The sequence below is a fragment of the Mesocricetus auratus genome, unplaced genomic scaffold (assembly GCF_017639785.1).
Source record: "Mesocricetus auratus isolate SY011 unplaced genomic scaffold, BCM_Maur_2.0 Super-Scaffold_100023, whole genome shotgun sequence".
NCBI lineage: Eukaryota > Metazoa > Chordata > Mammalia > Rodentia > Cricetidae > Mesocricetus > Mesocricetus auratus.
The window spans coordinates 9,218,055-9,242,774 of NW_024429204.1; the positions used below are offsets into that span (position 1 = coordinate 9,218,055).

At 37.9% G+C, this 24,720-nt stretch overlaps 1 protein-coding gene across 1 annotated transcript in view; it reads left to right on the plus strand.

The window, feature by feature from the left end:
- The window catches only part of Pkhd1l1 (PKHD1 like 1), a 138,940-nt gene that overhangs the window by 88,102 nt on the left and 26,118 nt on the right, over nt 1–24,720 (plus strand). The window contains exons 50-63 of the mRNA XM_013115257.3: nt 925–1,116; nt 3,803–3,954; nt 7,394–7,553; nt 8,479–8,650; nt 9,904–9,992; nt 10,454–10,602; nt 12,509–12,638; nt 13,862–13,980; nt 14,934–15,063; nt 16,743–16,916; nt 18,519–18,622; nt 20,131–20,260; nt 21,604–21,725; nt 23,768–23,858. Coding sequence (XP_012970711.1) covers nt 925–1,116; nt 3,803–3,954; nt 7,394–7,553; nt 8,479–8,650; nt 9,904–9,992; nt 10,454–10,602; nt 12,509–12,638; nt 13,862–13,980; nt 14,934–15,063; nt 16,743–16,916; nt 18,519–18,622; nt 20,131–20,260; nt 21,604–21,725; nt 23,768–23,858 — 1,914 coding nt within the window. The remainder of the gene's footprint in view (nt 1–924; nt 1,117–3,802; nt 3,955–7,393; nt 7,554–8,478; nt 8,651–9,903; nt 9,993–10,453; nt 10,603–12,508; nt 12,639–13,861; nt 13,981–14,933; nt 15,064–16,742; nt 16,917–18,518; nt 18,623–20,130; nt 20,261–21,603; nt 21,726–23,767; nt 23,859–24,720) is intronic.

Here is a 24,720-nt window from a genome sequence, read left to right on the forward strand (position 1 = left end):
TTTTAAATTAAAATATTAAACCTAGAAAAAATCAATATGTATCATAGGGTTTTTTCTATGATTTTAAGTAATTTAAGTCCAAATATGTTATACTATATATATATATATATATATACATATATATATTCATGATTTCTAAAGGTTTTTATCTTCAGAAATTGTTAATGATGGACCTGTCTAAACATGGCAGGAGGCGTATGTGGGTGTGTTACCTAATACCTTTTCAGAATCAAATGACAGATAAACCTAGAGAGAGTAGTGACTTAGTTCTGGAAGTCTCCTTGAAAGATGAAATAGCATTCTTTCCTGTGTTCACATGCTCCAAGATCTCAGCTACAGTTGCTAGCTCCTGTGTCCCTCTCTGATTGTGGCTTTCAGGAGGGAGCCTGCTGTGGTGGTTCTGATTGTAGTTCCGTGTAACCTTTATTTACCAACTGAGTGTAGGTTGAAAGATTAGTTACTTTACCACATTGGCCTATGGAGATCTATTGCCTTGCTTAGTGTTTGGGAGGCATGGTTCTTAGTCCCTTTGGTCCTTCCTATGGGTTTGTTCTCTCCCCATTGACTATAGAGCCAATGTGGGATTTTTCTCTAGTAACCAATCATGTATTCGTTTACAAGCACATGATAGATGAGCAGGTGTCTCAGGTTTGAATCCTTTTGTGAATCCTGAATTAAGTAACTTGCCTTACTTCCCATCCCTTTGACTCCTGTGGATGCTTCAGGGCTCGTGTTTCAAACACAATTGTGGTGAGTCCCTCGACAGAAAAGTCTGCAGTAAAACTTATGCATTCTTGTTTCTTTAAAACAAAAATAAAAACCTCTACCAAGGTTACTAGAATCTATTGCATTATGCCCTGTAGGTCAGTTTTATTAGTTTTCTTATGTAAAATGGCAATCGTGCTGCGTTTGTCTCTTTCCCAGGGCACAGAGGGCACACGGTCATCCCACACAGCTCGTTACTAGACCCTACACACTGCACTCAGGAGGCTGCATGGAGCCTTGGTTTTCCTGGGTCTGTCTGTGACGCATCGGTCAGTTTCCACCGTCTAGCATTCAACAAACCTTCTCCGGTGTCTTTACTGGAAAAAGATGTGGTCCTCTCCGACTCTTTTGGTAAGTGAGTTGGAACAGTGTAAGCCACTCATTTCAATGTCTTCCTAAACGCTGTCAGCATCTTCTTCATGGTGTTCTCAACATTGCAAAGAGCACGTGTACACCCGTCCAGTTCCAGGCGGGAGACCAGCTACTCAAAGTGAGTGCTGGAGTGACAATAAATAGATGAATGATATCCTGTTGGTTGAGGAACCACTAGACAGTATTATGACAAAGAGCAGGCAAGTTATCATAGCCCTGAAGACAAATTTTTGTTATGCTCGCTGAATGAGAGGAGCTGTGTTGAGCATTTTGTAAGTCAATAGATGTATATGAAGTGCCATGGGCTGGTGATTTGTACCAGCAATAATGCTGCCCTTAGTACACCTGCTGTACCTGGCATCATTACCTGACTAGGTTGTATTCATTTATTATTATTCACAATCCGTATGCAGTTTTTCAGCCAAAAGGAAAGTTAGATGGGGATGTGGTGATACCCGCTCTTTTCATATGTCGTAAGTCTATGGTTGTTTCACTGACCTCTGCACGCAGTTACTTACAGTGGGCCATGCTGTCACCCATCTTTCCATTACAACCACAAAAGCCTGAGAAAATAATTAACTTATACGCGGAAAGATTTGTCTTGGCTCCGTTTTGGACGTTTCAGGCTGTGATCAGCAGGTCCAGTCGTTTTTGAACCTGTGGCAGAAAAGTACACCCTAGTGAGGAGCGCATCATGGACCAAAGATACTGAATCATTGTCTCACACTCCCTTTTGGGGGCCTGTTCTTAATGAGCTAAATACCTCCCACAAGGCTACACCTTTTAAAACTTCTGTTCTTTTCAATAACACCACCCTGAGAACTATACCGTCAATGCATTGGCCTTGATGTTTATTCCCCTTAGCCCTTACTAATGGCTTCTTCTCTCTCCAATGATCATAGAGCCAGTATGGGTCCTCCTCCAGTAATTAAACATATCTTTTCTCATTTGCTCCTCAGAAGACCTACCTTGAGTGACTTAAATTGCACATCTATCTATCCATCCATCTATCTATCTATCTATCTACCTATCATCTCTTATATCTATCTCTTACATCTATTTATTTCTTATTGTACCTATCCATTTATCCATCTATTTAGAAGTTGCTAATATCCGTTGACCTCCAATGGGTTGCATTCCGATAAACCTGTTCCTAGCTGAAAATGTAGGAAAGTTGAAAAGACAGCCACCTCACTTAATATGCTAAGCTGGACTCTCAGTCTAGTTTATTCTCATGCACATGCAGTAGCCTCTAGCTCAGAAAGACATCTAACACAGAGCCTGTTTCATAATAATGGCTTGAATATCTAATGCAATCAGTTGGATAGTAAGTTATTATTATTTAATGGCATCAATGTAGAGTCCAAACCTCATTACGCTGAGCCATCATAAATTATACCTTATCCGTAAAAAGTAAATATCTGTCCATAATGAAACAACTTTCTCTTCCACGAACCCCTACGGTAGACTGAAGATTCTGAGAGTGAATGAATGCATGTGAGTATCAAAGGTTTTCTAAACCAAATCTTTATAGTATTCACAAATTTTATTCTTTACATCCTCTGGGCAAAGTCAAATGAAGCAGCTTTTGGATAACTAAATCTGTACTGGTGAATGTCTAATCCAAACACATAAGGAATTATGACTATGGAAAGGGACTTTGTCAACAGAATCAAGTGCCCTTGCCTGTCCTTTTGTGGTATCAATATTTAACACTCTTCTTCAATATTTTGCAAATAATTGCACAACGGCACTTTAATACGTCTCCATATTTCCAAATACCCCAACCACTATTTAGCCACATTGATGAGGTGACTGATAATTTGAAACAAAAATCAGGCAATTCAAAAATCAGCCTATTCCATTTTGAAGTTTTATAACATGAATACACCCAGCAATATTCTAGCTGCTAAAAGTACCCATGACAAGTCTAATCACATGGGCATGTCGGAATGCCATTATTCTTTTCCTGTCAGAGCTTCTCAAGATGTCCCTTGCAAAAATTCCAAGTACTTCCCTTGTTTCAAACAGAACTGTACACCTACTTTACTGTGAATTTTGAAACCAGGTAAATACCTGTGCCCTATGCCTGGACTCACTTTGAGACTGAACATAGGTTCAATCCATCTACTACCTTCATAGCTCCCTATCTAGATGATGGATTGTACAAACATGGTAGTTTTGAAATGGCCACTGTTCCTGTCTCTCAGCTAAGTGACTTTTGCTCTCTGAATTGGTAAGGATCTGGAAAATAAGAAAGAAGTGGTAAGTTATTCAAGCAACTTAAATTATACTTCCATCCCCCAGACCTCATATAGACATTTTTATTTCTATATGAAGTATATTATAGCAAACATCACCTTGATATAGTCTCTGAAAACTTATTACCACGATGGTCTTGAAAGGGTGAAGTGAGGAAAGGCTAATATGATGTAGGCTGACTCTTAGAAACCATGCTCTTCACTCAGTGACACGGGAGACCACCAAGACCTCATATTCTCCCCAGAAACGTAGTTGCAGAAATGGATTTACTTTCATCTTCTTCCTTCCTTCTCTGTCCCAGCACAACCAGAAGATGAGATTTTGTGTTTTCTCTTGTTCAAAAATGGAGGCATTTCATGAAGGTGGAGATTATGGTTACTGCTGATTTTATGTTCTCCTACAGGCACTAGCATCGTTCCCTTCCAGAAGAAACGGCTGACCCATATGTCTGGGTGGATGGCTCTGATTCCAAATGCAAATCACATTAACTGGTATTTTAGAGGTGCAGAACACTTAACCAACATTTCATACACATCCACTTTCTATGGATTTAAGGTAAATAAAGAGTTACTAAGTACAAAACAACAACTTACACTGTCATACTCACACACACCCATCATTTTGGCATTTCTGGGTCTGTATGTGTGCATATACAGATGGAAGCATATGTATCTTTATTGGTCTCGACCTATGTCCCTTGAGAGAAGTGATCTCCCTTGAGACAGCCCATCTTATTCGGCCTGGAGCTAGTCTGAATGCCAGAAAGGCTCAGCAATCCTCCAGTCTGTGCTCTTGGCAACACGGGCAGCACAAGTCTTGAGTTTGAGTCACCCTGCTTCTCCATCAAGCACTCTAACCCATTGAACATTTCATCAACCTCTTGCTCAGTCATTTCTACACCCAGAATGCTCTTACTTCACAAATTAATCTTTTAAAGCCCTGTGATGCACCCTGTATGACCCACTTACTCTAAATCTAAGAAGGAGGCAAGTCTTGCCGTGATCCCATACTATGTTTTTGCTTGACTGCCTTCGTCCTTATTGCTATGGTAATATCCTACACAGGTTGAGTCCCAAGTGTTGTTAAGGGTTTATTTGTATCATAAAGGAAATAGAGAAAATCGTTTACAGAATACAATATTTGTACTTCCACCACATATCTCTATCATCGTATTTTCACACATTTACTGTCTTTGGAAAGAAGTAAGTTTGTGGAGAGGGTAGACACTCCATACTCTGAGCTCAGTTCTCCAGTGACCAGCAGTTGTAATTAGAATCTTGATGAGGTGTTTCCTCCTACATTCTCCTACTGATGGTACATATTTGTATGGCCCAGAAACCCTATTCAGCATTATTTTTAAAATTTTAAGCTATCATAGAAAAAGCCCATACCTTAAAAACATATACATGTTGTTAAGAGAAGCTTTTTCTTTGAGAGGAGCCTTCCCGCCAGCCTGGTTCTATAGCCGCATCAGTCCCAAATAAACACACAGGAGGCTATATTAATTATGAAGCTGTTGGCCTTGCTTGTTTCTTACTGGCTAGCTCTGACTTAAGTAATTACCCCATAATTGTTAATCTAAGTATGTCTCTTACCGGAGAATACTTCCGGGCTTCCTACCTCATGATGTCACATGTCGACTCTCCTTGTGTTTCTCCTTCCCAGAATCCTCCTGGACTCCTAGTCCCACCTATCTAGATTCCTATTGGCTCAACAGTGCTTTATTAACAAATATACAGGACTTCCCCCATCATCTCCTCTTTTCTGTTTAAACAAAAAGAAAGGTCTCAACTTTAACATAGTCAAATTGTATATAACAGAACAGTTATCAAGTAAGAACATAGTTACAATATTTTAGCAAGATTTAAAGAAAATATCATCCATCCCATCCTTGTGAGTCCAAAGTTCTATATGTAGCTTATCTTTTAGCATAACTAAGGAAAACTATAATTATAACTACCTGTCTTCAACTCCATCAAAGACCACAAAAGGATAATATGTAAACACTAGGATTGACAGAGATATCTTACTGCCTAGACAGTCACCCAAAGTTCCTCTGTAACGTTGGGGCATCCATCTTCAGCCCATAGGCCACAATGTATCTAGAAGACTTCTCATCAAAGCAGGAAATTTCAAACTGTCCATCTGCATCATCAGTGTGTCAGTCATTTTTCTGTGTCCTGCAGAAAGTCTGGTAGACTCTTCCATGAAGCAGGAACCCTGTAAGACTGAGTTAAGCAGTCACTTTTCTGTGGGTCCTGCATGTCCAGTTTATACAACAACAGTCAAGCAGTACAGGCAACAGCAGTTTCTTGCCCAAATGGCTAATCTTGCCATGTTGAAAACAAACTCCATAACAAGTTTCTTCGATGCCCATCTTCCTCTCAGATGTAATTGGTGCTGCCAGGAGCAGACATTTCTCATTGTCAAGAAAAACCCTAAACCATTTTAAATGCCATTTTCTGAAGGTCTTTGAAAGGTTTGAAGACTATCTATCTCAAATATATTTCTGTATATCTAGAAAACCTAACTTACCTAACTATAAATTTTATTATCATTAACTATCTGTAGTCTGTATTCAATTATGCATTACATTTTAAAAGATCAGTATAAGCACAATACTTAATCAAGAGGAGAAATATACACATCACAAAATTGACCTTGAATTTGTATCAATAAATGAAAAACAATACCCATACCATAATTCCTTTTTTTACCATTAAAAAAGATTGGCTGTGATCACTAGCCAATTATAAACAACCCCATTTAAATGAAAACAAAGATTTATAAACAAGATGGGAATTAGGACGTCGCTCATTCCAAACTGCTTCTTGCTGGAAAGGGGTGCTGTTCATACCATGGGGATCATGACAAAACTCAGAAACCTGTACAAGTCCTTATTTTCGTGGCCTGTAAAGCTCCATCATCTTAGCTGTCTCAGTTGTTGGAACACCTGGTCCACTGCTTCCGGGGGTCTTGGTTCGTCAAACCACAGAAGCCTGGAAGGAATCCTCAGCTTTTCATTTTCTGTGGAAACATAAACTAAAACTCCTTTTCCGAGTAACATATCCTTATACTTAAATTTTGAAGTCAAGGCATTTTCAAAAGATAGAAGTTCGATTAATTCAGCAGCATTTATAATCAAGTGTACTTTAGTAGCTGTTCCTTCCTGAGCAATTAAAAAACTGAAAAACACAATAGCGTACATTATCCAGACTCTCTGTGTATTTTCCATCTTTATGTGGCTTATTTATTTATCTATTATTATTATTACTCTATTTCTTTCACTTTTATTTATTTTTCTCTGAACAGGGTTTCTCTTTGGAAATCTGCCTGCCTCTGCCTCTGGAGCAATTCCTACCGGCGTGCGCCACCACAGCAGGCTTCTTTTTCTCTCTCAATCTTACGTATATTTTTAAACACACTGTAAACCTTTAGATGTTTTGTTCATCCAAGTCTGACTTTACTGTAAATCTTTATGCTTTTCTGGCCACGTGTCTTATCTGTAAAACAGCGGCTGTTTTAAACTGTCGTTTCCAAGATGGCTGGCGTAAGCGTGATTTCAGCTTACTGCCTCAGTCCATGCTGACATCCAGCAAAAGCTGCCACTTCCAGCTGTACGTACACACCTTTCAATCGTTAGCAGAGTCTCTTAAAACAACCTTGCTGGGTTTTTTTTTCTTTTTATGCCGTGTCAGGAAGACTCTGGCAAACGAGCCGCATGAATCTCGGCTTGTCGCCTGTGCATATGTGTAGAGAGACACAAATGAATAAGAACAAGAAAGAAGATAGATCCTTTCTTTCCTTGCTGGTAGAGACAGCACTATTGACATAGACCTGCAACATGTCCAACAACACATAAGCTTCCATGGAAAGGCAAATGGGAAACTAACTTTGGTTGTAACACACTACATGGGCTATGACATTAAAACTGTGTCATAGTATGCGACATATTTTCATATAAATCAAGCCACATTTTCTGCAACCTTTGTAGGAAGAAGACTATGTAATTATATCACATAACTTTACTCAAAACCCTGATGTGTTTAATGTTGTTGATATGAGAAATGGCTCCTCAAACCCGTTGAACTGGAATACTAGCAAGAATGGAGACTGGCATCTTGAAGTAAACACCAGTACTCTCTATTACTTGGGTACGTATTCATTGGGCAGAGTGATTGTCTTACCTAAGAATGAGAATGATTTCTTAATAGAAATATGTGACATATAGTAGCCTATATTTATCAGAACTTGATAAATGTTTGTTGAATACTAGAGATAAGATTTGTGCTGAAAAGCGTCTTTAAATTAAAAGCTTGTGTTTTATTTTTGAAGGTCCTGTTTATGTTAATTCAGAGAATTAGAGAAAATGAATATAATGGCAGCTGGTATATATTCCAGTAATATTAAAAATATTTTTAGAGAATAAAAGCATTTAAGAATAAAATTAAAGCTGGATGGTGGTGGTGCATGCTTTTAATCCCAGCACTTAGGAGGCAGAGGCAGGCAAAATTCTGAGTTTGAGGCCAGCCTGGTCTACAGAGAGAGTTCCAGGACAAACAGGGCAACACAGAGACACCATGTCTCTAAAAACCAAACACCAAAAACCAAAACAAAATAATTAAATTAAACAAATATTAAAGCACTCTTATTTTATTTTATGTGCTTGTGTATATGTTTAGTTTATGTTTTGATTGCACATGTATATGTGTGCCATGTGGTTTTCTTGTACTTACAAAGGCCAGAAGAGGGCATGAGATCCCTAGAACAGGAGTTACAGACAGCTGTGAGGGGCCTTGTGGGTGCTGGAAATATATTAGGTCCTCTGAAGAGTAACCCATGCTTTTAGCAGCTGAGCCATCCCTCTGCCCCTTCAAGGCAATCATTTTTGTTAATACATTTTCATTCTCCTTAATATTTCATTTCTTAAAAAATGATACCTACTTTGTTGAAGTTTCTCATTACCTACTTCTGTTTCTGAGTAGGTGATGTTTCCAGAATTCCATGACTTTGCATAGACTGAAGCGCTATAATCGTCCTGTTAATATGCTCTTGTAAAGCATGTTGATTTTGCTTCAGTGTCAGGGAGAAGTGAACTTCCTCAGAGCCAGCCTATTCCTGGTACACTAGATCCTGATGCGAAAGATGTGATCATTAATTTCCAAGCTTACTGCTGTGTTCTCCAAGACTGCTTTCCTGTTCATCCGCCATCAAGAAGACCAATCCCCAGGACACGACCAGCCAGTTACAAGTATGTAGGCCTTGTTCAGCTAATATCTTTTGATGCCTCTTGTGCAGTCTTCTTCATAATCTCTCCTGGGTGAGATCAAACTGCCTTCCTCCTACACAATGACTTTTGGTTCATAAAAGACATCCACACCCACACATTTTTCATTTTGTAATCCACTTCTACTCCCTGTGACAAAACGGAGAAAGCTCATGAAAATTGGATGCAGAAGTTGCTGACAGTCTCACATTCGTGGAAAGCTAGTTTGGATTGTGAGAGCTGTTTCCAGTCCTTATTATATAGAAGAGAAAGACAAAGTCCAGTGACGTGAGTTGTATGAGTTGTCTGAACCAACTCATGGTGTGCCCACACCAGCATCCGAAGCTAGGCTTCCCCACTGCCACAAGGTTGTCTTAGGTGGTGTCAGTTTTGATGGGTACCATGTCAAACTCATAAGAGAACCTTAACTTTTTCAAGTATTGTGCTCAAAGCTTAACTATTCTAATTAAAAATCCCTTTCTTCTCTTATCAGATTTCACAGCCCTCCACATTAGCGTGTAAATGTCTCTCTTATATTTCAGTACTAGTCATTTCTAGCAAGAAGATGTCAACTTTATAATCACATCCCTTAGGAAATTTTTCATTAGCAAGTAGCTTCTAGATGGTGTGATGACAAACAGGGCCAGGCCCTTTCTTTCCAATGCTCTTCCCATGTTTATTTCAATTCAGTGCAGCCTTCATTCTCGGTGCTAACCTATCACCCCAAGCCCCTATCCTGCCACTATCCAGGGTATAACCTCAATGTATCCTTGTTAAGTAAGAAGTCATTCTTCCTGCCGTTACATTCACAGAATCTACCGAAGTACGTCCTCCATGTGTACTCGGTGAAATAGCACCATTTGCCAGGAACACATAAACACATGCAGGGTGCACACTGCTTTTCAATTTCCTAAGATCAAATCTTATAGGAAAATGGAATAATTAGCAAATTTCAAATGAAGCTCAATTGGGTTGGTTAAACTGCCACATACCAAAATAAGAATTGTGTCCAAAACTAATGTTTAAAAGTAATGTTGTTAATAAAGAAGTACATGGTTTGTAAATGTTTTATGAATGCCACTAATTGTACATATTTAGTTGCCTAGCTGGTAAAATTATTATATATGTGATTCACACCCTGCCATTCTGAATACATCTAATGTAATGCTGTGCCTTGAGAAAGAGCTCACTGAGTACATAGAGGGGACAATTAATTGAAGTATTACTTTTCTTTTCAGTTTATGGTCAAATGAGTCCTTTTGGCAATCATCTCCAGAGAACAATTATACTGTACCCCACCCAGGAGCAAATGTGGTTATTCCTGAAGGTAAACACACAAGTATACATAACTAAAATGCTAGCATTTGTGTAACATTAGTGCTGCAGTAGAGTGGGTATGTCGGTAGTCATGTCTCTATCTTTAAGCATCTCATGCTGGGGAAGAGAAACTGTAAAGATGTGTCTCAGGTACGAAGCAGCACAATCTCCAGGTTTAATGTATAGTTAAACCTATTGCCGATAACATTAGCTGTGTGTGGTGGCATTGCTATTTTTCCTGAGACTGGGATGATCAAGAAAGAAGTGTTGCTTCAGTAAGGGAGTTCAAGGCCAACTTCAGAAACAGCAACTCCGTTTCAGGACAAAATACAACAGCAACAAAATCACAATGCCCTGCTTTCTGTGCGGAACAGGAATCACTAAGTGGAAAGAAATCACAGAGTGAGCTTGTCAATCTTTTGTCATAAGTTTAGCTGCGTGTGTTGCATTACATTTCTTATTGCTTTTTAGGATCATGGATTGTAGCTGACACAGATATACCCCCAATGGAAAAGCTCATTATTTGGGGAGTTCTAGAATTAGAAGACAGATCTGAGGTGGAATCTGCAACCCCTTCTTATAGAAGAGTTGTTTTGAATGCTACCTACATATCAGTGCAGGTAGGAGTGAAGTCTTATCATTGATATTATTAATCTTATTAATTTCTGAAATGAAAATTTAATGAGTTAATATTCAGTATGTAGAGGAACACACCCAGAGAGAGACAGAGAGACAGAGAGAGAGAGAGAGAGAGAGAGAGAGAGAGAGAGAGAGAGCTGTTGTTGCCCAGAAAATGCAAGCATCACACACCTCCAATGCATTTCTACTCTCTTTTAAATTATGGCTTCATCTTCCTTGCTGGGAAATTATCAGCATACACTCGAGTGTGTGCTTATCCCTGTTTTAGTTCTATTTAAAGTATTTGTATGGTTATTGTATAAAACTTAACTCTGAGTTCACACCAACAAATTCCAAATCCTTAGGTGTTCTGGAGAGAAAGATGAAAAGATTTTGACTATATTACAGGAAAATTAACAGCGTTTCAGATGGGATTATGAAAGCAAAAGGAACCAGTGGACTGCTTCAGTTGCTTAGAATGGTCACCCCTTTCTTCTATAAACCTCAGGTGGTCTTGAGTTTGTAACAGCTTCATGAGTTTAATTGTCTTGTCAATCTATTACTATTTATGAGAAAAGAATGGTTGAGCAAAAAAGCTATTAGGGATTTACTTTAAAGAGCATTTATTGCACAAATAAACTTCCCTGATGAGATCCGAGAGCTGAACTAGCAGTCCACGGGTAGAGAGATGTAAATGGAGATGGCGGTTTGATACTTATGTCCATTTGACTGCATAATAATAGTAGGTTCACCCCTGAGGCCTCTGAGCTCCCCATAATGGGTTCATGACCACATTACCATGTTCCAGTAGATGGCCCCATACCCATGAGTTTATGGGCAGCACAAACTCGTTTGGGTAGGTTACTTATAAAAAAATTTAAGTAAAAAGTAAGGCATGAATTTGGAAGTGGGAGGCAGGAGTGGATCTGGATGGACAGGAGTTAAAGGGAAGTGTGGGAGGTGAATAGGACCCAAAATCATTGTATGAATTTGCCAAAGTATTAGTGAAAGTGTTATGTTAAAGAGAATTTGCTAGCTTTTTTTCCTGTTTTTTTGTTTGTTTTTCTTTTGTTTTGTTTTTCAAGACAGGATTCCTCTGTGTTACAGCCCTACCTGTCCTAGAACTCACTCTGTAGACCAGGCTGGCCTGGAACTCACGGAGATCCACCTGCCTTTGCCTCCCGAGTGCTGGGATTAAAGGCGTGCGCCACCACCACCCAGAGAACTTTTCTTTGTGATAGCATAAAGAACAGAAGCTCGTTTAGATGCTTTACAGAGCCTAAGATTGTGGACAAATGTATAGGCTCGAAGAATATAGTGCTATATCCGTGTTCCTCGCACTTGAGGAATAATGCTCCATCCGTGTCCTAACTTCACTGTTAATTAGTTGGGTGACGTTGGAAAAGTTATCTGACCACTTTCATTTCGTCATCAGTTTTCTCACCTATGAAATGAAATCAAAATAACCAATTCACAGGTTTACTACGAAGGCTGAAGTTTATAATTTGTAGAGATGAAGTCTTGCATCGGCTTCATTTGATGACTGCCAGCATTGTTAGCGATGATGGCCCTTGATTGGTATGGCTTAGATATTGTTAGCGTATTGTGTTTGACCTGTGCATCCAGCTACAAAGCGAGTGTGTTCAAACATCACGAGCTTAGGTCTTGGGAGATCTGAGTTCTAGGTCTGCTTCTGACAGTAAATATATACTGAGTTTGACCTTGGAAAAGCATTTAGACTATCCATCCTAAGGCTAATGGCTTAAAGTCACTTCCAGCTACAATACTGATCGAACAAAACCCCTCCATTTACTAGGGAGGCTTCTGGCTTCTTTTTTTTTTATGGATGCATTTTTTTTCTCCTGCTCAATTTCTTTTAAGTACTAACAATTTTCTGCTTCACTGCAGGGAGGTAGATTAATTGGTGGCTGGGAAGATAATCCTTTTAAAGGAGAATTACAGATTGTTCTTCGAGGAAATCATTCTACCCCAGAATGGGCTTTTCCAGAAGGGCCAAATCAAGGGGCAAAGGTCTTAGGTACGTGTTGTCATATACTAAACGTCTCTTGTCTCTTTCCTCCTTCTGTTTCAAAACACACAGCACTAAAGTACTTAGCCCCTGACACCATGACATTGCACTGTTTTAGAGCCATTCATTCATACTAAATACACAAGGATCAGAGACTTAAAAATATCAAATAATGTCACGTTACAATTTAGTAACTGACATAGATGTGTATGCTTCAGATCAAAACATAGGTTATTGTAAGATGAACTTTAGTAAAGCTCTCTATATGAGTACCGTTTCTCTAGACTGGTGTCTTCACAATTTTTCCTCGATATGAAAGAGCAATAATACTTTTCATATTTTGTGGCTTCCCCCTAAAAGACCCCTTTGCTACACAGAATTCCATTTTCGGTATTAATAAACATTCTGTGGCTCAGTTGACTGTGCTGCCAGTTACGCACTTGCAACTGCAGTTGAACTTAATTTCCCTAAGGCATTGGCGTACTCTGCATAGTCCTATTTAAATCTAGAAGGCAAAGGTCTTACAAGAATAATTAACAGTTGCTTTTATTCATATAATTGCATATGCATTTAGGAGACACATAGGAAGATTACTACAATATTGAGGCAGGCAAACACAGTCTTAAATATATTTGTTTTTCTATGTTTATTTTTTTTAAATGGCATCAGTTATTACAAAACAATATCAAGGAAAAATGCTGTTAAAACACAGATATCTTTCCAGCTCTTCCCTTAGAGAAAACTAGGATTAGGTAATAAGTTTGTATCTTTTTGTTTTAATCAACTCCTCTTGTACATATATTGTGCATAATTATTTATTTTCCTTTTGTTAAATCATGTTAAACTAAAGACATCACGATGCAGCTGTTTTTTCTTTGCTAACATATTAGGAATATATAATCCAGATCAACCAGTGCCAACAGACAAAGCTCCTTTTCTAAAAGACTACTATTCCCCACTCTTAGCAAAATTAAAACATTTAATCGCTTATGTATATCTTCATTAATTCCATTTTTAATTGTTTCCAAAATAGCGTTGTGGTAAACCTCATGATTTGTTTCCTTTCATGCTTGCTGAGGTCTGACTGCCAATGCTTTTTGTACAGCCAACCTCAGTTCATTCCATTCATTCTAAAATGTTTAATAGTTTGCTAAAATACATCAGGGAATAGTTCCATCCTATTCTGGCTCCTAACTCGGGACTGTGTGGTAAGGAATGCGTCTCTCTTCCAGGAGTGTTTGGTGAGCTGGACCTGCATGGACTTCCACACTCGGTATATAAAACTAAACTGTCAGAAACTGCGGAGGCAGGCTCCAGAATCTTATCTCTGGTAGATGCTGTGGACTGGCAGGTAGAAATCAAATTCCATAAGATGAATAGAAGACATCAGTCTAGTTGAGACAGTCTCCCCTCTGTTCACTTCCTGTTACTAACAGTATGAGAAGTGTGTACCTTACAGTCAGCCTGCAAGGAACGACCTGATGACAGTTAAAAATCATGATGTCTAAAGTTCTTCAAACCATATCAGAGCCTCATGTGTACATTTGTTAGGAAACAAAAATATGTGAGTGGTTGGCTACAAATATTTGTGAACTCTTGCAAACGAGACAATATTTTAAATATAATTTTACTGTTATCTCAATTATCTAATCACTTGCATCTTTTAAAATGACTGGTTAATTTGTTATATACACAGTGTTCTGTTGGTATGTATGCCTGCTGGGCAGAAGAGGGTACCAGATCTCATTACAGATGCTTGTGAGCCACCATGTGGTTGCTGGGTATTGAACTCAAGACCTCTGGAAGAGCAGGCAGAGCTCTTAACCTCTGAGCCCAATTACATCTCCAGCCTCATTACTTGTAATTTTTGATGTTATATGCTAAGCATTTGGAAAGAAAATGAACTTAGAAGCACAATGACATTTAAGTAATGTCTACAGTAAATGAGAGAATGGTAGACTATAAATAGTAGCCTCATTATTTAGACTTGTTTTACATTTGATTTATTCATTGTATATTTCTTTCTGTGTGGGTGGTTGAGGGTAGAGGACATGTCACGCATGTGTCTGTGGGCATGGGGTTGGGTTCATGTGTGTCATGGTGCGTGTATGGAGTTCATATACTGGAATTCTTAATATCAACAAAGCACATTTATTGCAGAGATTTAGAGGAATACTTAATTATTTCTAGTAATACCCTGATTACTAAGAAGATATAAATTTAGAATTGTTTAATGATTGTTACTAAGAAACATAAACCTGCTTTTAAAATCGCTCTTGCATTTGGCACTCGAATTTTTCTAAGGAGGGAGAAGATATTGTGATAACTACCACAAGCTATGATTTACACCAGACAGAGACTAGAAGGATTGCTAAAATCCTGCACGGGCATAAAATTCTTGTCCTCAATGACAGCCTTTCCTACACTCACCTTGGTAAGTGACTCCTCTTTAACCAAATGGATATGTAATTTAAATGTCTGGAAATGTCCATATTTTAGTTCTATACCCTATAATTGTAATTCTTTGGTTAAACTTCACAAATATTTTGCCAGAGTAGTTGGCTTAGGTATGAGCCAATTCTACCATTTATGCCTTGGATTCCAATCTCCTCTGCTAATATGTGTTTTGTTCATTCACTTACTCATTCAGCACATATTCAACAAAGACCTACTATGTAATTCCATCGAATAGGACCCTGTCTTTTTATTTCCTAAGTTTCCAAGTAATTCTTGATATGCCATGGAATTCTGAAAGCTTGTATCCTGAGACTGGAGGAATGGCCCGGCAGTTAAGAGCACTGGCAGCCCTTGCAGAAGTCTGGAGTTGGATTCCTAACACCCACATGGTGGCTCACAACCATCTGTACCTCCAGTTCCAGGGTACCCAACACCCTCTTCTTGAGTGGACACTGCATACGTGTGATGCTCAAACATACACGTAGGCAAACATCCACACACATAAATAAAAACGAGAGTCGCAATTTGTGTTGGATACATGGCTACATATTCATACAGAATCGTGGTTCATATGTAATATGCTTATGAAAGTAGAGAATTCCCAGGCTGGGATCTGGAAAAAAATAGTGTCAGTTTGACTCAGGGTCAACATTTTTCAAATAACTCTGTTTCCACATTGACTAAAACTAAAACAGCTATTTCAAATAACATTGCGATAATATTTTCATGTTTAACTTGATATAATTTCAAACTACCTTCAAAGATTTTGAAAGCAACTCTTACTTAACATAATTTGAGCTGTGCGGTGGTGGTGCATGCCTTTGATCCCAGTGCTCAGGAGGCAGAGGCAGGTGGGTCTATATGAGTTTGAGACTAGCTTGGTCTACAGAGCAAGTGCCAGGACAGACTCCAGAGTTACATAGAGAAACTCTGTCTCGTGTACGTGTGTGTGTGTGTATGTGTGTGTGTGTGTGTGTGTGTGTGTGTTAAGTCCTATCTACCTTTCATTTTTTTTCATTAGTGTGTATTTGTCGGACATGGTGCTTTGTTATATAAGGATGTGTTAATACAAGTATATAATTACTTTGAGTCTATTCCTCCTATACTATCTGACTTTCCTTTTCTTATTATTCACAATAATTAAGCCCTGGGACCAGCCTAGGTGTCTATCAACAGAAGAATGGATAAGGAATATAATATATATATATATATGGTAAATTTTCAACCATACATACAAAGAAGAACAAAGTTATGTCTTTTTCAGGAACACTGATGCAACTGGAAACATATATTAAGTGAATTAAGTCTATCTCAGAAAAACCAACACTGGATTTTTTCTCACATTTGTGCTTCATAGGTTTTTATACAACTATAAAACTGTCTAGATGAACAAAGGAAAACAATAGCTCCTTAATTTATAATTTTAATAATTTTATTATATAAATAGATGCTATATCTTAGATGCATTTATATATAAGTAAAGTAATATCTTAATTTCAGTTTGCCATTTTTCTTTGTTTAAGCAGTGTATCTAATCAGTTTATACATTTGTGTCGACATTTGGCATGTTAGAAAATTGTTAATCTTATGAATTGTGAAGAGACTAATGTACTAATACTTCTTGGCATTAACAATGACACCTCTTTCTGCTTACAGCCGAAAGACAGCAGATTCCTGAAACTGGCCAGACTTATACATTAGCAGCTGATGTTGGGTTACTGAGTAGGAACATTAAAATAGTTGGGGAAGATTACCCAGGTTGGTCCAGGGACTCTTTTGGAGCACGGATCCTGGTTGGATCACTCACGGGAAAAATGATGACATTTAAAGGTTTGGTAGCATTTCAATCTATTTTTCCTAAGTGATATATATATATATATATCATAGTATCTTGTGCTTATAATTTTCACTTCTTCATAGGACCACACAGAAAAAGAAAGCTTCAAGAGTGATTATGTATCCTGTGTCGCTATATGAGTAAATTTCTAACATTATTAACTACTGACTTCATCTTCATAGACAGTAAGAATTGTCAAACCAGGAATAGCATAAAGTAATCACTAGACTCGCCTCTAAACCAAGCAGAAATCATTCCATAACACCTCTTGTGTTTGTTTTAAGGAAAACTTGAAATATATCAAATGCAGAGAAAGACATTGTAGGGAATGCTAATGTCACCATTGCCTCTAGTGGCCATCCATGGGGAGAATGATGAGGTGGGTGGGCTTGGGCATCTGCTCACTGACTGGTAAGGACTGCCCATGCATGGCTTCTTATGTGGGTTCTGGGGGACAGAAATCAGGACTTCAAGAACTTCACTAACTCAGTCATTCCTACAGCCTGAAAGGAAGTTTGTTTTACTGTTAGTAGTTATACAAGCCATGCATTGGTTCTCAACCTGTGGGTCATGGCCCCTGAGGGTTCACATATCAGATATCCTGCATATCAGATGTTAGCATTATGATTCACAACTGTAGCAAAATTACAGTTGTGAAGTGGCAACAAGATAATTTTATGGTTGGGGGCGACCACAGCATGAGGAACTCTATTAAGAGGATGAAACATTAGGAGGGTCGAGAACCATTGAGTCTAACCCACTGTGATTATTTGTTGCTTTGGTACTCCAAGGCACCACCATTCATCTTAGTAACCTTTCCTTGTTGATGGCTAAACCCTCTGCAAAGGATCTAATATTTTGGGGTCTTCATTTTCCAATACAGCAAACACTTATGATAGTTTTTTCTGGCATCAGTTATTTCTGTAGGTAATTCTGGTTACATAACCTTGGTGGCAGAGGAACCTAATGCATCCAGTTGGTTTCGGGAGCTACCTGAAGCTTTGGGACTTGGCACAGAGTAATCTCCTGTAGATCGTTACCATTGTTGTTACTGATCTACAGTATCCCCTTTTGTCACCTCAGTGGTACTAGGACAAACTGACCAGAAGATTATTGGCAATGCACATTCTGAGGGAGCCTCTGAAATACAATTCTCTTAGTAAAACCTCTTTATAGCAACAATATTGAAATATCAGGCAAATTATATCCATGCCTTATGTGTGCTTTCTTAGCAAGGCAATATTACCATCAAGTTGAAGAAAATTGCTCTTTTAGATATGATTATAAATAAATAACACATAACAGATAAAAATTTTAGATATTGCAATGGTATGTGATCTTCCAAAGGGTCACTATATATTTTAGATGCATGTTAAATCTATATAATTTATTTTTTTATTTTATGGGGAGAGAAAAATCCAAAAACAAAAGCAATGGGGAAAAGATTGAGAACAATTGTTTCATTTGGATTAAAGGATCAAAAAAAAAAAGAAAGTTTCCATGAAAAACTTGAGTAATTTTATGTAGCTCTTCAGTATTTTTTTTCAAATTTTATCCATTTTAGTAAATTTTCTTTTAATCTTATACTCCCTTAGGAAATGCAAGAATAAGCAATGTGGAATTTTATCACAGTGGTCAAGAAGGCTTCAGGGATAGCACAGATCCAAGATACGCTGTGACATTTCTTAACCTGGGACAGGTTTGTGCTTTGATTTTGTATATGTTCAAAATGAAATACCTGTTTTACATAAAAAACTTTGTTGTAAAAAACCTGCAAATAAAACACACCACACAGCTAGATTAATATAGTCACTTAAGCAATCCCAGATTCATAGTAAGTCTCTACATCTTCACTATCAATTGCATTTTTATGTATTTACCACAAAACTGAAAAACCCATGACAGAGTTACTATTACAAAACCTTTAGCTTTAGAGCCTCTTCTTAACTAATATATGCTTTACCTGTATTGTTTAGCCATGGACAGGTTAGTGGTGAGTTTTTAATATATGTTTGAATTAATATATCTGCATTTTAAAATTCAATTCACTAAATAGCTGTCTTCAGATATATAAATGTATCTTCTAATATATGGAAACTTCTTTGGCCATGTTGCCCATCAACATATATAGACACAGTAGCATTTGTTCCAATCATTTTCTGCATAATTGTGATCAATGAGGCCATAGGAGAGGTAGTCAAATTGAATGGTGTGCATGTTGTCACACATGTGTGAAGGTCAGAGGGCAGCTTTGGGAGTCACCTCTATCCTCCCACCGGGTTGGTCCTGGGACTGAACTCCCGGTTGCCAGCTTGGTGGAAAGCTCTTTTACCTGCAGAACCTTGTCACAGGCTTAGCTTAGTTTTCAGTGACAAAGAATAACTTTCTGTTAAACAAAGCGAGTGTTGCTTAAGTTTCTCAGAAAGCAAGCAGATCTAAGTATCTAAGTCAATGTCTCCGACAAAAGCTGAGAATAATTATTCTAAGAATCTTGGAGAGTTAAGAGAAATGAGAAAGAACATATATCTTAGGGAAAATAAAACTAATATTTCTGGGCTTAAACATGAAACCTCTTCAGCCTGAGACATAGCTCACCAGGCATAAAAGGCTTTCCACCAAGCTGACAACCTGAGTTCAACCCCAGAACCTACATGGTGGAAGGAGAGGACCAACTCCCAAAGTGTGACTTTCATGCATGTGCTACAACACACATACCTACACATAGACACACACCCCCACATACACACACAGGGTGAGCAGAAGAGAGTAAATAAACCAATAAATAAATACCAAAAATGGTTTTTATATTTGAAACCTCTGACCTATTCGCTGACTCGTATCAACATCTGGATTATGATTCTTGCCTGGAGTGTTATTATTTAACTTTTAAAGGTCACTACTAACAAATTAACAAATTAATTGTTCTGTAAAACAATTTTATCACATTAGCATTTTAAAGGTAATAATAGAAATATGAACACACCAAAAAAGCCCTTGAGAAAATTTTAATCTCCATTAAAGGTGACCATATGGTTTTTTTACTTTATTTAGTCATAAATGAAAGTCTTCCATGAATAGTAGACTATGGGGAAATCATGTCTTTTAAGAAAGAATATGTGTATGTGATCAAGGCTTGCTTATTAAAGATCACTTGATGAAAATGTCTCTCTTCATGTATTTAAATTTTATTATAAAAATATTTCCTAGATACAAGAACATGGCTTGTCTTATGTCCGAGGCTGCGCATTTCATCACGGCTTCTCCCCGGCAATCGGTGTGTTTGGGACAGATGGATTGGTCATAGATGACAACATCATCTACTTTACAGTAGGAGAAGGTAATATGATGCTTGTTTCACATATTGTGTCCTTCTGAGGCAATCTTACTGTCACCTCTATAGCTAGACTATGTAGTTGGCCTTCCTGTTAGGGTGGAAGTCATCTGTCTGTCTGTGCTGTCCAGGAAGGCAATCACTAAGTAGCCTCTGAATTGTGGCTTGTGCAACTGTGGAGATGGATTTCTACTTTACTTAATTACATTTAATTTACACGCAAAAAGCTACCAGTGGCTATAACTGTACTGTTAAACCATAGAGACCGAAACCTAAAGTGAGTTATCCAATCACTTATCTTTTTAATTACTATGACTTAGACCAGAAAGATGCCTCAGTGGTTAGAAACATTTGTTGCTTCTCTTGCAGAGGACCAAGGTTGGAGTTTAGCACCAACAAGGTGACTCACAGCTATCCATAACTCCCCATAGGAGATCTGGTACCGTCTTCTGACTCCTGCAGGCACCAGGAATATATGTGGTGCACATCCTTCCAAACAGACAAAAGCCTTACAAACATAAACGAATCTAAAATTTGATTACTCTGACTTTATAATACATTTTTTATTGTATGTATAATTATTCAGTCTGATAGGGACAGGAAGGGAACATCCATACCATAACATACATGTGGAGGTCGGAGGACAACTTTGAGGAGTCGATTTACTGTTTACTAGTAGGTTCCAGGAGTGGAACTTCGGTAGCTAGGCTTTGACACAGGCATGTTTACCCACTAAGTCACTGAACCTACTAAATTACTATGACTTTTAGGATACTCGTATATCAATTATAAAGATTATCCACAAGTAAGGTTATTTTAATTAAAAATTCTATGTGTAACAAGAGGATGTTTCTTTCACTTCTATCATATAAAGTTACTACAAACTCATTTAATGTACACAAAAGATAGGCATATATTTATTAAAATCTGAAGCGAAACCCATAAGTCAACTAATTTAACAAGTATCTAGAGCAGTAATTCTTAACCTTCCTAATGCTATGACCATTCGATTTAGTTCCTCATGTTGTGGTGACCCTCCCAACTATAAAATTATTTTCATTGCTACTTCATACCTGTAATTTTGCTACTGCTATGAAGTGTAATGTAAATATCTGGTATACAACCCCTATGAAAGTTTCGTTCATCTTCTTTGGGGTCATGACCCACTGATCTATAAGATTCCAATTCAGGTAGTCCATTGTAAGAGTAAAGGTCACTACCAAAAAGATGGGGGATCCTTTCTAAGTCTCAAACTAGAAAAAAAATAGTTTTGCAGAAAAAATGAAAGACATTAACCATGGTATCTATTACAAAATGAACATGTCTTTTGCTATCTTTTTAAAATACAGGTATAAGAATATGGGGGGATGCCAACAGAGTGCGGGGAAATTTGGTTACACTTTCAGTTTGGCCAGGAACCTACCAGAACAGAAAAGACTTGAGCTCAACACTTTGGCACGCAGCCATTGAGGTAGGGAGAACAACTTATAATTAATAACTATTGTAGCATAAACATCAATTCTGTGAAAGGTGCAACTCTCAAAATTAAATAGGATTTCTTTCTTGGATATAGATGATCTAATAAAACAAAGTAGTTGAAGCAGCGAATGAACTTTGTTAAAAAAAATTTCCCTCACTGGGTGGTGGCGGCGCATGCCTTTAATCCTAGCACTCAGGAGGCAGAGGCAGGTGGATCTCTGTGAGTTTGAGGCCAGCCTCCAAAGCCACAGAGAAACCCTGTCTCAAAAAAAAAGTTATTTTTTTCTCTGAGAGTTTCATGGACGTCTACAATTTATTTTTATCATATTCACCCTCACTCCCGCCTCCTACTCTTATCAGTCTTATCACAGTCTTCTACTTTTATGTTATTTTCCTATTTTTTTATATCCCACTGAGTCTAATTAGTGCTGCTGCTATGCTCCTGGGTGTGAAGCAATCTGCCGGAGTGTGGACATCTCCTAACCAGGGACCACATTCTCATTAAGGAAAGCTTCCTACTCAAGCAATCGTCAGTTGTCAATATCGCCTCACTGGTGTTGAGTCTCACAAGCCCTTCTCTTCTCCATTAGGGAATGTTGACTGGTCTGATCTTGGGCAGACATTGTGGGTTCCTGAGTGGAATGGCCCTGTCATCTCCACAAGACACTACTTTACAGCAATCCTCCTTGGATTTAACAATCTTTTGAACCCCTCCTGTATCATGTGCTCTCAGTCTTGAGGACATGTGGAGTGATATAGATGTCCAACCAGTAGCAGAGTGAATTATGAAAGGTGTTACAAATTCTGATTGCTTTTGGGTTTGTTGTTGTTGATGATGGTGTGTGTGTGTGTGTGTTTTTGTGTGTGTGTGTGTTCTACTAATGTTTGTTAGTTTTAATAATTTTCTTCCTTCATTTCTATCTTTCTTTCTTTCCTTACCAGTGTTACTCATCATTTTTAAGTTCCAATATGGGGCCTTTCTGCTATTAGACTGAACATCTTGTGGACATTCTAGATTGCTTATATTTATTAAAATTACTCATTTTATCCTTATTTCCCATGAAGTTCTTCACAATTACTATAGCATATTTTAGCTAGGGAGTAAGGCTTCAAGTAGAAAAATGAAAATTGCAGAAGGATTTAGACAAAAGTCAATTTCCTCTTTAGTTGATTAACCTGTAGTATAGACATGGAAATGAATATTAAAATACCCGTTTTTGGATGAGGGTATAAGAATTGATTTTTGCTGTTGTGTTCCTACTAACTATCTTAAGGAAAAACTTAAAAGCAGAATGTAGCATACATGTGTAAGTAAACATTTCTCTTTTTATCTATTTATATATGTTAAAACATAATCAAAGATCAATTCAAAATCTGTAAAGTTATGCATATGCTATCACAATTTATAAGTAATTGCTTCATACACTTCAAAGTGTGGAGGAGTCTTGCTTTTATGCTTATTACTGCTTTCTCGACACTGTGAAGAGTAACTAAACCTCCCATCATCCACACTTCCATTTTCCTTGACTTTGACTTAACTTACTAATTACTATTGCTTGAACTAACCAGGCTTTTGAGGAGAGCACATATTACCAAACTAATCAATATCACCACTCAATCTTGTACTTCATTGTAATGACCCCAGATAACTTTCTTTTTTAATGAATTAGTTAAATCGACAATAAATTGTAACAAAGAAATCTAATGCTTATAAAATTTTAACTACATCTGTGATTAAATTAAGAAGCAACCTCTATGGTATACCTTTCTAATGAAGAACTTAAGTATGAGGCTAGAGTTTTAACTTAGTGTTACAGAACTGTCATATAAAGCACAGAGTACCACCTCCAGCACCATAAAATGAAAAGTATAATGTGATTTCATTTTCAATATATACTTTAATGGGATGAATTATCACAATTAAGGCAAAATACTGAATAAGGATTTTTCCACACATGTTGCCAAATGCACTTATATTGCTTGCATAATGGTGTACAGGACTAATCCTAAGCATTGTATTTGTTGCCATGCCAGGTGAACAGAGGGACCAATACAGTCTTACAAAATAACATCGTTGCTGGATTTGGAAGGGCAGGATACCGCATTGATGGGGAACCATGCTCAAGTGAGTCCTTTAACATGGGGTTGTCAAAACTAGCAAAAAAAAAACATGTCCACATCATGAAAATGATTATCATTGGTCATTTTGACATATGGTACCTCTTCTTTTTAAAGACTAACACAAGGGACACGGTTTCAAAACCATCCAGTCTAACAGATAGTTCTACTTGGTGTGTGTGTGTGTGTGTGTGTGTGTGTGTGTGTGTGTGTCAGTGGGGACTGATGCAAGGTCTTGTGAATCCTAGTCAAGGGTGCCATCACTGAGTTCTACCCACAACCCCTGGATCCACTTCAAAGGAAAATTTTTCTGTCTAGTGTTACAATCCCCAAGTCCCAATGGCTACATCAGTTCTTGACTTAGTGGGTGTTGGAAGAGTGAGGACCGTGTTCCACTGGTGCTTTCCCCAAGTCAGTATTTCTAAGCACATAGCCGCATGCCTCTGGGGATATGGCAGGGTCCCCTCCTGATCTAGAAGAACAAATGCCAATAACCACACATTAAAAGCTGCATGCCTGGAAAACTCAAAGGGCATGTTAATAGTCAGAGACATGGCTCCGGTGCATTCGAGAGTAATTGAGAATGAAGCTAATACCTCTTCTTTTGATCAGGTTTTAAGGACACAGGGAAGTTTACACCCTCCTGGTAGAAAATGGCCTCTATGTAAGAGATCAGACACTATCTACTGACATTCGGTGTTCATTTACCTCTTACTGGGAATATCCCTTTCTAGAAACAGAGCTGATAATTGCCTTTCCATATATAAAGATAGCTCCTGGCAAAGTTATTTATCATCACCTCATCTGTACATGAAAGCCATCTTGCGTTCCTTAACAGTTAGATTAATAGAACAAAGGCAAACATTAGA